General features: G+C 39.1%; 1 protein-coding gene across 1 annotated transcript; it reads right to left on the bottom strand.

Moving 5' to 3' along the window:
* Positions 1–1530: 1530 nt before the first annotated feature.
* foxa2 (forkhead box A2) lies at positions 1531–4091 on the bottom strand. Its single transcript, XM_010879197.4, has 2 exons — positions 3816–4091; positions 1531–3069 (listed from the first exon to the last, which is right to left on the bottom strand). The coding sequence occupies exons 1-2, from the start codon at positions 3885–3887 to the stop codon at positions 1885–1887; spliced, it is 1257 nt and encodes a 418-aa protein (XP_010877499.1). The 5' UTR covers positions 3888–4091; the 3' UTR covers positions 1531–1884.
* Positions 4092–15315: the final 11224 nt, after the last annotated feature.

Here is a 15315-nt window from a genome sequence, read left to right as displayed (position 1 = left end):
TAGTTAAACAAAAGTAATCTAATGATTTCAGTGTGAGGATGTTATTAAGTCAGGGGGAATCACACTGTGTGTGAGAGTGTGTATGTTATAATTAATATTATGCATTATAATCATGACAAATGCAAAATAAAATGAGGCAATATTATTACTTCTATAGAGTAGGCCTAATCATAAATAACATTAATTGAGCTCGTAGCATTACTAACAATACGAACATTGGTCATCGTACTGCACTAAGATGTGAGTCCGGTGGTTGTATCTTACATCTGACACTGAGACGCTTTTGACGAGGCTAGGAACACGTTTGGCACCACAACTGGTACCACAATATTATCATAGAAAATACATTACTGTGTTAAGCAGAGCTAATTAATATTGTTCGGAGCATGTCCTAGCCTGTATTAAAGCCTGAATGCTTGTGGCTTCATCAAACGCCTACCTAAACTTCCCCCATAGTTCACCAATCATGGAATCAAATGTGTTTTTTTTATAGTTGCCAACCATAGAAGCCATGTGGATACATACTGCAGGTTCGTTGCTGCGTTTCTTTTGAAATGTATTTGTTATATTATTATATATATTAATGTAATTAACTGTTTCAATATTAAACGATATGGAATATAATCTTTTTTTTTGTTGCAAAAGTAAAGTAGTTTACTTGTTGGCAGGCACAAGGAAACATCTATACTCAAAAGTTGTGTAAGCTAAAGAACTTATATTGTTTGCTCAGGGGAAATGAAGACTAATAACTGCAATACAAAATGCGGGAAGCATTTTCTCAAATTGGTTAAACATATTTTGGGCATATTTATGATTTGTTTGATAAACTGTGTGAAGTGTGCGTGGGCCAGATTGGAACCCATGCTGTAGCGTTATATGTGCAACGTAGACCGCTGACAAGTAACTCTATATTTGTCAGTTTTTGACTCAAACATTATCTCTAGCCAAAATCTATGTATTTTCCCCTTCTCCTCATATAAACGTTTTCTCTATAGTTATTGCCACTGTTGCATGTTTTCGAAAGAAAAAAAAAATATTCTTGTTCAGTACACAAATGGCATTTGTATACGTTTTAAAATTCAGTTTACAGGATAAAAACTATTTATTCGAACTAGGCTTATTTAAACCTATTTCAACAGTATTTTCTAAAGACATGTTGCTATACGTACATATATATATATATATATATATATATATATATATATATATATATATATATATATATATATATATATATACAGAGAGAGAGAGAGAAAGAGAGAGAGAAAGAGAGGGAGAGAATTTAATAAAATATTTAAATTTATATTGTCTTATCTGGTGGTGCTCCTGCTAAAATAGGCCGATGCTTGATACTTAATGCTGCTGCCTAATGATACGAAAATATTTAATTTGATGCTGTGATTATGTTATAGTGATTATGATTATCATAGTCATTATTTGGCTGTGAAGAAAGTCCTCTGTACGCACTTAAAAATCAACCAATGTCTTCAGAAGAAAATCCAAATAACACTTTAATATATTCTGTTCTTGTTGTCAACTACAATAATGCACATTTAATACATACAAGCCATAAATAAGAAGTACACAAATTACTGAAGAATTTCAGTCTCCTGCCGGATGCATTGAAATTCATTTCAGAATGCCGGTAGCCTATATTTTACAGTAGGCTAATCATCTTTTGGTCATTCTCAAAGCCGCCTTTTAAACAGATTTAGTCACATTATTATTAACATCCCTTTACAAAATAATTACTAAACCAACTTGACAACTAAATCAGTGGGAAACGTCAAAAATATCTGGAATAGGCCTACATATGCACACACTTCAATTTTACAAATGTACAAATTACTGAAAAGGGTCCGTTTTGAGGTTTGAGGGCAGAGTTTATGAGGAGTTCATAATAGGCCTGGCGTATACACCTTGATAGTAAGATGCCTCAGTGGGTATTGACGAGGAATCTAAGCCCGTTTTTCCCATTGAACCCATGGATAGCGCCCCCGACATTGGGGAACCATAGCCGGAATAGTGCATCGCCTGCTCGTAAGTCTTTAAGTCCATTTTGTGATGCTGTTGCTCCGATGACATTAGGTTGTTGATGGAGAAAGGGTGATTAAACGAGTAGTGGTGCTCGGGTTTCAGGTGCGCTTCGTGAGCAAGAACTGAGTGATGTTGGGACATGAGGTGTCCATGCCCCTGGGAGTGGGACACCGGTGAGGCGGCGTGTTCCGGACTCAGCGCCTGGGTGGACGACTTCATGTCTGACAGAGACCTTTTGTGATCGTTGGAGGATGAGTTGGAGTGGGGGGACTCGTTTCCGTTGCAACTCTCCGAGCTGCTGTTGGAGCCGCCTTCTGATGTCTTACGCCCAGACTCCTTGCACATCTTCTTTTGACCGTCACACTTAAACCGCTTCTGCCTTCTCAGATAGCAGCCATTCTCGAACATGTTTCCTGAATCCGGGTGGAGGGTCCAAAATGAGCCCTTGCCGGGCTTATCCGGGGATCTAGGCACTTTAAGGAAACAATCATTGAACGATAGAGAGTGCCGAATTGAATTCTGCCAGCGCTGCTGGTTCTGTCGGTAGAACGGGAAAAGGTCCATTATCCACTGATAGATCTCAGCCAGTGTCAGCATCTTACTGGGGGACTGTTGGATAGCCATAGTGATGAGAGAAATGTAAGAGTACGGAGGCTTGGCGTGGGTGTAGCTCCTCCTGTAAGTCTTTGGGTCCCTAGATCTGTTGATGCTTGACTGTCCATACATGGGGCTCATAGCGTTCATGTTGGCATAGGACGACAGGGAGTTCATTGGTGGAGGTTGCGCGGTCATGGGACTCATGTTGGGGCTGAGCGCGGCGCTCATGGCTGTCATTCCTACACCCATGCCGTTCATTGCTCCGGTGCCCGGTGACATGCCGGTCATGGAGGGGCTCATGGCCGTGTTGACGTAAGACATGTTCATGGAGTTGGCAGTCATGTTGGCCGTCGTACCCATGCCCGACATGCTCATGTAGGTGTTCATTGAGTTCATGCCCAGGCCGGTGTTCATGTTGCCAACCGAGGTATAACACTGGAATGCAAGCCAGGAAAACAAAAACTGTTAGCTTAATATGAACTAAGATTTTAGCAGGGGATACACTCGACAGTATTGATGTGTAGGCCAAGCTATTTTAATAACATAATAACAACATCAGCAATAACACTGTCAACCACTAACATAACATTCATTAGGCCTATTATTAAACTGTGATCTATAGACAGGATGGTAATTGTGCGAAGTCGGTGTAGAAGCATGCAATGTCGGTGTTTAGCTAAATCATTGGCTACATTTGATAAAACAAAGTGAATTACTTAAATATGTCACTCGATGCACACCAACTGTAATGTCTAGCCTACATCAAGCAGGTAAAATAGAATTGTCACCATATCTTACTCCGTTAATCAGCTTAAATACAAATAGAAGATCTATTAAATTGTTGTAGTGTGTAGACGATAGTATACCCGCAACACAAATATTTGAATCAATCGTTCACCAATCAAATAGGCTAACACAAATGTTTGCTCAATGGGAAACATGGTAAACTATGATTTTGCTAAGATAAATTCAGACACATGGACTTACAAACTCAGTAAAAAGTTTCCCCTAAATGTCAAACACAACTTTGATAGGATAGTGCAGTGCGTAGAGATGGGGAAGGATTTGGAGGCGCCTCAAGTCAATATTTGATCACAAAGTTAATATTATCTCTGGGCTAATAGTGAGTTGTATAAAATGGGATCGGCGTTAGACGGAAAAAATATATTTAAGGTACCCACCTCGGGTTCTCCGTAGTATGTGCTCCAATCTGTGTGTTCGTGTCCTTCCATTTTAACTGCTCCAAGCATCATGGAAGTTCCGAATAGTTTTAAAACCGTTTCTCCGCAGAAGAGATAGCAAAACGCGCATTAACAGATGGTGATTTGGGACCAAGGGGTATTCAGATAGTTGGTATGCTCCTCTTAGTCAAGGACTGGCGCATGTGTCTTTCAGCCAGCCGTGCTCACGGTTGCTGAAAAGCTTCTGATGATGACTGGAGTTCAAATGACGTTCAGAGCTAGCAGTAAACGCTATGATATAGCTCCGTGCGACAGGCGAGCCTCCAATCCCTAGCCTACTTCTTCTCTTGCCCTATTTGAATAATCTCACACCTATGCGTGAGACTCCTCAACTTGCTCCCCTTTTGTACACCTGCGCGGACTAAAAAGCTCAGTCTCATATAAAAATATTCGGTATAAACTAATCTTCTTGAATTTCCGAAGGAGGGGAGGGTGGGTGCAATTTTAAGTCCTGTTTATTGCTGCTTTTTCATCATGTAAGCTTTTTCTAATGGAAATTCTTTCAAAAAAGAAATATAAAATCATTAAAAAATATATCTGGTTGACTAACCTACTTAATGATGAAATTCACTTTTTAAATAGTCTACCGATTTCAATAAAATGTTTTTTGTTTTAAAAAAAACGTAGGTTAAATATACAAGCTAGTCTAGATTTGATAGAAGGTAATAGAGAAATGATTTCGTTTAGGCTGTGTTTGATTCATTAGGCCTAGTCTATATAAAATGCAGCTTTATGACAACAATTCAGGTTTTACAGTTTTAAAAACACATACAAAGTAATACAATTTATATTTGGGTCTAATATGCATAGCAACAAAATATTGCACTTTAATATTATTTAATATTATTACTCTTGATATTTAAAGTTGGGACATAAAGAGGCCAGAGAGAGTGTAGCCCGTGAGCGCGGGTAAGGGTCAAGGGGTGGACTATTGATTGCTGAGAACACAAGGGCTGCTGTTAGTTACATTAAATAAAGTAGGCTAAAGTTTATTCAACGTGTTTGAGCACTGACAATTTAACGGATCACATCGATGACGGCTGATATGTCCCAGAAAAAAAGTAAGGCTTGACTGATTAAGGCTAAGCTTCTAGTATTACTAAAATCATCGAGCCACTAACGAGTTCATATTTTTGTGTAGGAAGCATATTTCAGGAATAAATAAATAATAACAAACAGCCTACAACAAATATTGTCAATAAACATGTAGAAGTAAAACAAATAAATAACCAATAAAATATTAAATGTTTCCAATACTGATTAAATTAAACATAATAATAGCGACAATGTATTAATTAAATAAAAAGTCAACGAAAGAAATTCATTTTAGGTATAATATTGATCATATTAATAATATCATAATATTGACGCTCCCATAGAAATGGATAGAAGACTCCATTGGGACTAAAAGCTTTTTATGTGGGACGGCATTGACAATTGCAAAGAAGTCATGATCAAATGGGAGGGACTTCCAACTTCATTGGCTGATTATCAGTAAATACATTATACTCGTTAAAAAATGTATATATTACCGTGCTGCCAATTATCTCACACACTACATGATGATACATTGGTCATTAGGCATATAGAAATGCGTTGTCTATCCAAGTCTATGGTTGCGCCACAACACAAGAGTAACCTATGAATACCTACGTTTCATAGCGCCCTCTCTTGGTTATATCTTACAATAGTGGCGCATTAGCATATGTACAGATTACACCATGTGAATCAGTGTTGCCTATCGTTATTTTAATTAATGACTGTCGTGTAGCAAGCCATAACCCAGGGATCTGGAATATTACAATCTTCAGTGCATCAAGGTGATGACAAAACCAATGACGCCAGACACGTGCCATTGGTTGAACATATATTCGACTGCATATAGACTTAGAATATCAGTAAAACACATCAGTAAAAGAGAGTAAACTGTGCCCTATTGACGTGAGGCCAACATGCTTAAATGAGATCACGATGGCCAGCTCTTGGTGTGACTAGATCCACTCAACACACATTCTTCCATTAAATGAGAGGTTTAAAAAAAAGTTCGTGCATTGCAATATTGATAATGATGTTTTAAATTCTGGTTGTATTTCACGTACGCTGTGGATACTGTATAACTATGTATAGGTCACTTACTTATTCACCAATTTCTCAGGTCTACATAAGAGCAAGATATGTTAGGGCAGTCTGAAAAACTTGCCTAATGTACGATATCAACAAAAACATGCTAAAAACAACTGTTCTATACTACTGTGAACTATGCAATTTCAATATGGAAATGTGGGTCTTTGGTTCAGACGTTGACCAGTGAAATGTAAACCTTTTGCCTATACATCCGCTGAAAAAGACCTTCAGGCATTCGCTGAATTTCCAATGTTACACATTTACCTTAAACCATGTAAAAGAACAACCAAATTACAACTGAATAAGAATGCAGTATTTTTGGTGAATGGCTAGTTGTCATCACGATTGCAAACAGGCGTTTTGAAATTCCGCGCAGATTATTAGCTAATTGTGAAGATCTCCACAGGCCTCCACAAACCATGACATCTAGCCTAAAACCCATACGCTTTCTATTAAAGTGCTCAAAATGTGGCTATGGATACAAAAGATGCCCATGTACCATTTTTATGGATACATAGCCTACATACCCGGCCCCGGATAACCGGAAGAAGATGGATGGATGGCATAGCCTACTTACCTAAATCAGAATCGCCTATATTCTGTCAGTAAGCCCAAAATGTACACATAACCATATTTCTACGAGGTGTAAAATTGGGCAATATAATTTTCGCCTAGGCCTACTTAGCAAGATATCTTTAACTCTGCGGTAATTCCGCAGTAAAATTTCAACATTTAAAGGAGTTTAATTTGAGCCAGTGGTTCAGGCGTTAAGGTGAAGCGTTACGGACCCCTTGGAGATGGAAAGAGGTCTCATCTGTTTTGTCGTAGGCTACCATTAGCGTCGGTTCGACAATATGCTTGCAGGGCCATTGAGGTCACCTCCATGTTAAAGTACTCCATTCCGCAGTGGCTTGGTATATCCTTCAGCTTCGCGTCTTTTTTGGAATAGCTCCAGAACTTTTTTATCCAATTCCAAAACATTAAGATGTCAACTTGTTTTGCATGCTGGTATTTATACAGTTGGACTGGGTGTTGAGAAAACACACTTGAAAACCATGACCAGAAACGACAGTAATTTTCAGTCATTACTTGATAATGCATGACACTATAGTTACTTGTTCTATTTAAAACAAATTTTACTTTATTAAAATAACAAAGTAGAAAACTAAAAAATAAAGCTAACAAACTAGCAAGTGTATTTGCGTATTATGCAATTGTTATTTAAATTGCAATGTCCCAATAACTTTTAGTGTGAACAGGCTCATATAGTTGGCTTTACAGTATTTAATACCTCATGTAGCGTGGTTCTGACCTCGCTGCCACCATGCAGGGGAATGCTGCTGGTACAGGGTGTTACATGGCACTACACAACCTGTGTCTTATTGGAGACTCAGTCTTAACCGTCTGGATGGCACTCACCATAACCGTGGGAAGTAGGGGTGCTGCAGCCCCCCTTGGCGTAGCCTCAGCTCCTACTAACATGATTCTGGAATGCATTTTCAGAGCTTGACCCCGACCGATCTGTGTGCGTTGTTCGTCTGTCCGTTGGCAAGGCACACACCGCTACTGCTGATAGGCTCTCTGTCCGGATCTGTGGCATACTGACTTGCGATCAGTCATTGTCAGCGCCCTCTGATCAAATCGTCTTTCCACGGGCCATGTAAGTCAATGCTTGACATGGGAAGGAGAGCCACAGGTCACTTAGATGGTGTACTGATTGAGCTCCTGCTCCTTATATCACATCATCGTATCATGTCATTATGTCAAGACATTATACTGAGCCATTATATCGCACATCAAATCTTGCCATCATATCACGCCATTGTATCACATCGTTGTATTGTCATAATAACAAGCCATCGTATCATTTCATTGAACTGTATTCTGCCATCATATAATGTCATTACATTACAAAGCCTAGTTCTCTGAATCCCTTCTGCATTAGGGTAATCTACAGGAGCCTGAGAGTTGCATGGAGCTGGGCTGGGGAATGGAAACTGGGTGCTCTCTGCATCGCGGGACCAACTAAACATTCCTTCAAACACCCAGAAGTTGTAGGCAGGAATGTGTTATTTTAAGATTTTACTTTCAAATTAGGATTTCCTTCCACTGTACTGCTTCAGTTTTTTCAGCAAACTCTAAATATTCACTTTTAAGGATTCCCGTTTGTACATTTTGTTGCATGCTTTCCTCAGAGGCCCATATAAAAAGTTGAGTTGAATACGTTTAACTTGTGATTTGTCTAAATGAAATTAATAAAGAGAGACCCTTTCTCTGGAAAGTCATTAAACATCTTTTGAGGCGAAGTGCCCGTGGTGACAGCAAACATTCCAGAGCAAAGTCCTGAGTTTAGACTGACCATTATCTGCCACAGCTGTGACAACGCCTGTTGGCTACAGGTTTGCCGCTTGCCACAGTGTGTTTACCTGGAAATGAATCTGAAAAGCGGCTAGACTGGGAAGGCACACAAGCAGGCTAAATAAAGGAGGACAGCAGTAGCAGTGTGATGCAGAAGGAAAGAGGGGGAGGCAGTTATTACACTGACTTGTCCCACTGTTGGCCCTGGGGGCAAATAGTGGTGTAAATGGTCCTAAGGATTTCCTCAAATACGTACCTTTTGATATTGAGAGGAATGCGCTCAGGAATTTCACGCAATAGCCTATGTTTCATGTGTGCCGTATCCAGGGCCTGACAATTTCATTTGTAATACTTTACTGTTGTCATGTTAAAAGAAGGCCTAAGCTGAGTGATGCTCTACATCGATCAAACAAGGTGACTGGCTCCTCAGTGGACCACAGGAGGAGACAGGAACCAATCTTTAGCGAAGTTAAAGTCAGATGACATCTCACAGGGGGAGGCAGAGGGCTAAAGGTAATAATATAAGAGCTACAGCGTAAGATGTGGAGCATGGTTTGTGTTGTTATTTACTCAACTGTTTGATGTTTGTCCATAAGCTTTTCATTTTGGTGACATATTTTACACTAACTGCTTGGTAACGACAAGCAAATATATTGCTCCAGAACCCAGTTTATGTTATACAATCTGAACAGATGTGTATTGGGGAGAATATTTAATATCACCAAATCACCCCATTGTTATTCATTAGCAGGTGAAATGCAGAGTCAATACACATTTAATCACAGACAGAAGGCAATCAAACGTGGGGCTGAGTATAGCTATGCTAAATAACCTGCTGTGATCCCATGGGAAGAACTGTGTCTAATATCACTCCAGCCACCCTTGATAATCAGCCAGTAACTGCCATTCTGTCACCTGCCACCCTCTAAGATCACAGGCAGCAATCAGGACGGTTGATTGGAAATATATCTGTTAATAGCCTCTAATGTTTAATCGAATGGTAAATGTTATCATGGGACCAATCATTCCTTCCCAGCATCAATTGCAAATGTAATATCTGAATGCTATATGTTTCCTTTTAATATAAAAAACATACACTAATTATCACACTGACCTGTCAAATCTCTATTTCAGGATGACAGGAAAATGTAAGATTGGTATGACCTTTGATATAACCACGTGGCTGACCTTAACTGACCTTTCAACCTGGGGATCTCCACTACACATCTACCATCACGACTACATCTGTCTTTAGGTAACGTGCAGGACGGAGGTGCAGAAGGGTCAAAATAAAGCTGCTGTGTCTGTGGAAAGCTGATATCTGCTAAGATGTCGTTCAGCATCCTTCCTGTGTTTTCCAGTAGTCGTCCATTTCTGGATTTGTAGATGGGTCATTTGTGGCGTTTACTAAGGAACATAGGGACTGCTGGGTAATTAAGAGGGCTTAAATAGATCAGCCTACATGTCACTCCAGGAGCCCGGCGGTAAAGCCTCCCCACTGGCCCTACAACATAAGTGTCCAATCTGTGTTTGCTTGCCCACCAACACCCTTGGCAGAGTTTTGGGAAGCCCATAAATTTAGCATTTACTAGCCTTGACAGCTAACATGCAATTGGCAAAGGAGGCCCATAGACATGGCCACTCAACAGATTAGCACCTCATCAGCCTCCTGCAGATTTCGAACAATTATGGCTCTGCCTGATGTAAAACACAATGGGGTCGCCAGTGCTAAACAGCTGCTCAGCAGGGGAGCCCCCACAAAACTTCCTGCTCTGCCCTTTCTCCGGGCCACAGCTGCACCAGAGGCCCCTCCCTTCCTTTCTCCACCCCAGCCCCAATTGGCAAGATGTGTGTATTTCAGGTGAGCAAATATTGCCACTTGCATGAGAGTTGAAAGGCCACTCTTTTTCGGGGGTTTGCGTATTGCCAGGAGGGTCCGTGTGGCCCCACACAGTGGCTCCGACAGGTCATGGGAAACATCCAGCCACAGATCAACGAATCAGTCCAATTTAATTTAATCTGCATTTACCACAAAACACAATGGACATCAAACTCCAGTGATCCTACAGTCATGATAAAATTATGCCAGGTTGTTGTGTTCCACCAACACCAGATTGGTCAGAGATGGCTTCTGGAATCGTATTGCGTAAACCTGACTTGAGTGATTCAAATCCAGGTTTATGAATCCTAATTGATAATCTCTTCTTTCATTTCTAATGTACTGTACATGCTACTTTATTTGTTTTTTGAGAAAATGGGCACACATTCTAGTCCCGTGACTCCTGTCATTAGGCTATTCTATGGGTAGGTAAACAGTCAAGGGAATTGAAAGTTGATCTTGTCAGTTACTTGCCATTTTTAAAACACCTTTGTCCCTAATACACATACATACACAGAAGTGTAAATGCCCTTAGTCTGTGATTTAAATTCTCACCTGGGCCTTAATGTGGAAAAAAGATAGGAAAAATAAATAATGTAGGTTGTGAGATTGCATTAGAGATTAGAGATATGGACTTTCCCTACTCCAGTTTGTCCTCCAGGAAGGACAGAAGAAACAAACACATAGGGAATGTTTAAAGGCTACATAAACAAAGCTTTAAAATAAACATTGTAGCTATTTCACATCCATTCAATATGTCATTTTATTTTGGTTTCTTATTGATCTTCAACTGGTTTCTGGTTAAGGGTCCCTTGATAAACAATATTTTGGATGGTTTACAACAGACTTTATATCCTAAACATTTTACAATATATAATTTCATATTTTATTTGAATAATGCATATTCATGAATGCAGCATATAGCATTTTGTCAGGTCATTCTTGGAAAGATTAATCAAATTAGGTGTGGCAGGATAGGATGATGATTACTGATTCACTATGGTACAAGCTATGGTAAGTTTTGTGAATTAGAGAGGCTGGAAAGTCCAGTGATTCATATTTTTCAGTATCTGCTTATTAAAACATGCTACACATGGAATGTCTCCCCCATGTGGAAGACAGGTGCATTACAATAACATTATCCTTCATTCAAAACCACCTCTCCTGCTCTCTCAGGAGTCTCACGCTTGACCACCAGTTTGACATAGCTGTAAACACAATATCTTTCTGATACTGAAAATACATTTTACTGCAATTCAAGTCTTGTTCACACTGGGAGTTTAATGTGACTCAAATCTGACTCATGAAATTGGATATGTCAAGGCTCATTCATGAACTCATTTATATGTGGTACTATATTGGAAAACAATCTGATATCTGCCAATTGATCTGACATCTGACAACCTCTGATGCATGTTAGCTCAGACCTCAATGTCTGAAAGCAGTCAAATCTGTTTCAGTCAGTAAACACTGTTTGAACAGTCAGTATTCCCAATCGCATTTCAAAATATTTACATTAAAGGACATAAACATAAAGGCCTGCAGTGTGAACAAAGCATTAAATGGTCAAATTACTGCATATACTATATAGTGCCACACTTTCTCGATGTATTTTTTTTCTGCAGAGTTTCAGTTTATTTACAGTAGCAGATTTTTTCCACTCTTTTTGGCTAACCTTTCTGTCTGAAGGCCCACCCATCAGTTTGACCGAAGCTGTAAATGGCTAACCAAGGTGAATATTGCTACCCAGACTGGATTGGTTGAACTGCCCCACATTGAAGAAGACATAACACCGCTGGGGCCAAAGCTCGTAACCCTGGTGTCACAGTGACCTCTTAAAAAGTGTAACAAGACAGACTAACGGGTGTTCTGTATTTACAGTGCTGTAGCTTGTCTCTCGTCCTGGCTGTCCTATGGAAAACATTTACCACAGAGGACAATAATCCGGGGCTCTCATTGACTCTGCATTATCAGGACATTCTCTGGTCAATATAAAGGATATGCTACAATATAAAGCCTGTTGATGGCGATTAACCCACAGAGACCCATTTATTTCAGTGAACAGAAGGAAGGTCGGCGTGGACCATTGGATGATGCAGGAATTATATATTAACTGGCAAGGGGCAAGGTTGGTGAAAGTATATTACAAATCTTTTATGATTTCTACAATCCTAACACTTTTTTTTACAGTCATAAAGACTTTGGAAACAACTGCTCCAGAAATGGAGACGTCCCCTTTGGAAGGCCAAGTTGTGGTCTAACCCGGGTCACTACAATGTTGACTGTTTCACGATCTTCCTGAAGGTGAGAATAGGTCTGATATATGTTGTTTTTATGTCAGCCTTTATGTGAAGAAATAAGGCACAATTGGTCTCTTTTTTACTTTGCATATAGTGGTGAATAAAGGCACTTAGATAAGATTAAAACTATAACAAAGTCTATTGCGGCCAGTGATGCTTCATGATCAAGTGTTGGGGCAGCTGTGTCACCAATCAGAGGCCTGTCCTGTCCTGAGAAGATTCGTGTGACATCACACTGAAATGGGACTTACCCACTGTGTAAACAAGATCACGCACCATCTCTCCTGAAGGCCAGGCAAGTCTTGCTTGTTAGATGGTTTTCTGTGGTGTTGTTTGTTTGCTTGTTTGGTTTCACAATCATGGATGCCCAGCATGAAGAATGAGGTAAGAGGCATCACATAGAGGTGTTGAGAGTGCAGTGAATCTATTGAGCAAAGCTGCTCTAGTACGAATGCAATTACACACAAGGAGCCCACTAAGACAGACTTCCATCTCTATGATATTTTGTTACACAAAAAGATGAATGGATTTTTGTTCATCACATACCACCAGTGGCATCGGGCCGAGGGGAAAGGGGTACTAAGTATATAGGGCCCTGACGTGTAGAGTTTGTGAAGTTTACTCATTACAGACTGAAGCTGTAGCAATGTTGCTAGTTCTCCATAGGGTAATGTCATATACAGTGGGGAGAACAAGTATTTGATACACGGCCGATTTTGCATGTTTTGGGCCAAAATCCCTGCTGCAGTGTGTGCAAACCTGGTCAAGAACTACAGGAAACGTGTGATCTCTGTAATTACAAACAAAGGTTTCTGTACCAAATATTAAGTTCTGCTTTTCTGATGTATCAAATACTTATGTCATGCAATAAAATGCAAATTAATTATTTAAAAATCATACAGTGTGATTTTCTGGATTTTTGTTTTAGATTCCATCTCTCACAGTTGAAGTGTACCTATGATAAAAATTACAGACCTCTACATGCTTTGTAAGTAGGAAAACCTGCAAAATCGGCAGTGTATCAAATACTTGTTCTCCCCACTGTATGTGAGCTATTGCTTTAACACGTGATTGAACGTTAAGAAATATTTTCAGGATGAGATTAGAAAGAATTAACAATATTAGTATTCAATGTATCTGCCTTTTAAATAATATATGCAGATTGAACCTTTTTAATGAAAACAGGTGGACATAAATAAAAGTTTGACTTTAACTCTGACATTTTCTCTATATACAGTATCTTCAAGTGAATCCCAATCCATTTAAAAATGTAAGAATTTTAATACTCCACAATTTATATAGCACATCATTTATTATTATTATTTACTAAACAAAATACAAAAAAAATCTATAATCTGGGATGTTACTTTTTTACGTTCAATATCTCAGAAATATATTTTACACTGATTCTTTAGAACCTTCTTAGTCTCAGAATCTCAACATATTAAGGAACAGTATGACACAATTCCACTACCTCTATTTCTGAGACTTCACAATCTTTGTTGAACTGATGTTTTGAGTGCTTTACTAGAGCAATACATACCAGTTTAACCTGTTCTTATCTAGGTATACAGGGCGAACTGACATTCCCCCATGTAGAGCGACACCTGGTGGTAACGCATTTATATAGTTCAGTATTATGTCTTATGCTTAAACCGTTATGCTTTATACCGTACGGTAGGCATATTACTTTTGGTAAGTAGGCTTAATAACTTACAGTTTTTATTCATAGTACAGATATCGAGAAAATCCTTCACTTCTTCGTGCTGCTTATCTAAAATTACTGTTTTCTCTTAGTCTTATGTTGTTGAACTGTCTTTCTTCCTCGTTTCCTTGTTTGCTTATCAATCGCTAGTCTGAAATTGTCCCGAAAATGTAATTGAAAATACGTATAATATACTATACATGTCGTATTCCCCAGAATATAAAGGTAGATTAATTTTAGGTTTTAAAAATAACTTTGGCAGTTTAATATGCCAATTAACGAACAATGTTTATAAATACACGTGAATAGAAATGTATCTTCACATTGTGTCTTGTCTCCGGTGTCGTATTTCTGCCATGGAAAAAATAAGGCCGCTCGAACTTAAAACAAAGTCGAAATATCTAAAAACTAAATTAGGTAAATCACATCGAAACAGTAGGCATGTCCGTAGATGCCATAGTTATGAATAATTTTAAATTTTACTCAAAACCATAACCACTGATAATTATCTTCGGCTCCCTCGGATTCTTTACCTGCACGAGCTTAACACATATTTCCATTCAAAGTCAATTGCGTTATGAAACAAACTCGGGTGTATTCACTTTGGCAGAAACCGAAATAGAATCTTTAATTTGTGTGTTCTCTGACTTCCTGGCATACAGATGAACTGAGTTGGCACATGTGTCACCCTCTGAGATATAAGTGTCACCTTGTTTACCTCAGAAAAGAAAGGGATTAGTAAAGGTTAAAATTCTCTATTATTTAGAGTGTAAGATAAAGCTGATAAATGGCAATGATATTTTTTCTTGCCTTTGTTGCTCAGCAATTTTGAAGGGCACATACCTCTGAGGTACACTGTGTGTGTCATGTTCTATCAAAATTTCTTACTTTTTAATTGACTTTGGCAAAATGCCCTGTGCTGACGAAAGACATTCCATGCAATATTTGGTAGATGTTGTGGCCATCTACACACACTGGTTAGTTGCTGAGTGTGTCCACACACATGTACTATATACACATGTACTATAAGTGTAGGTCCAGCCCACTGCAACCATCAGATGTTGGGGGATGGGG

The sequence above is a fragment of the Esox lucius genome, chromosome 15 (genome assembly GCF_011004845.1).
Source record: "Esox lucius isolate fEsoLuc1 chromosome 15, fEsoLuc1.pri, whole genome shotgun sequence".
Classification (NCBI taxonomy): Eukaryota; Metazoa; Chordata; class Actinopteri; order Esociformes; family Esocidae; genus Esox; species Esox lucius.
The sequence above is the reverse complement of the archived record's forward strand: the minus strand, read 5'-3'. Positions and strand labels throughout refer to the sequence as shown.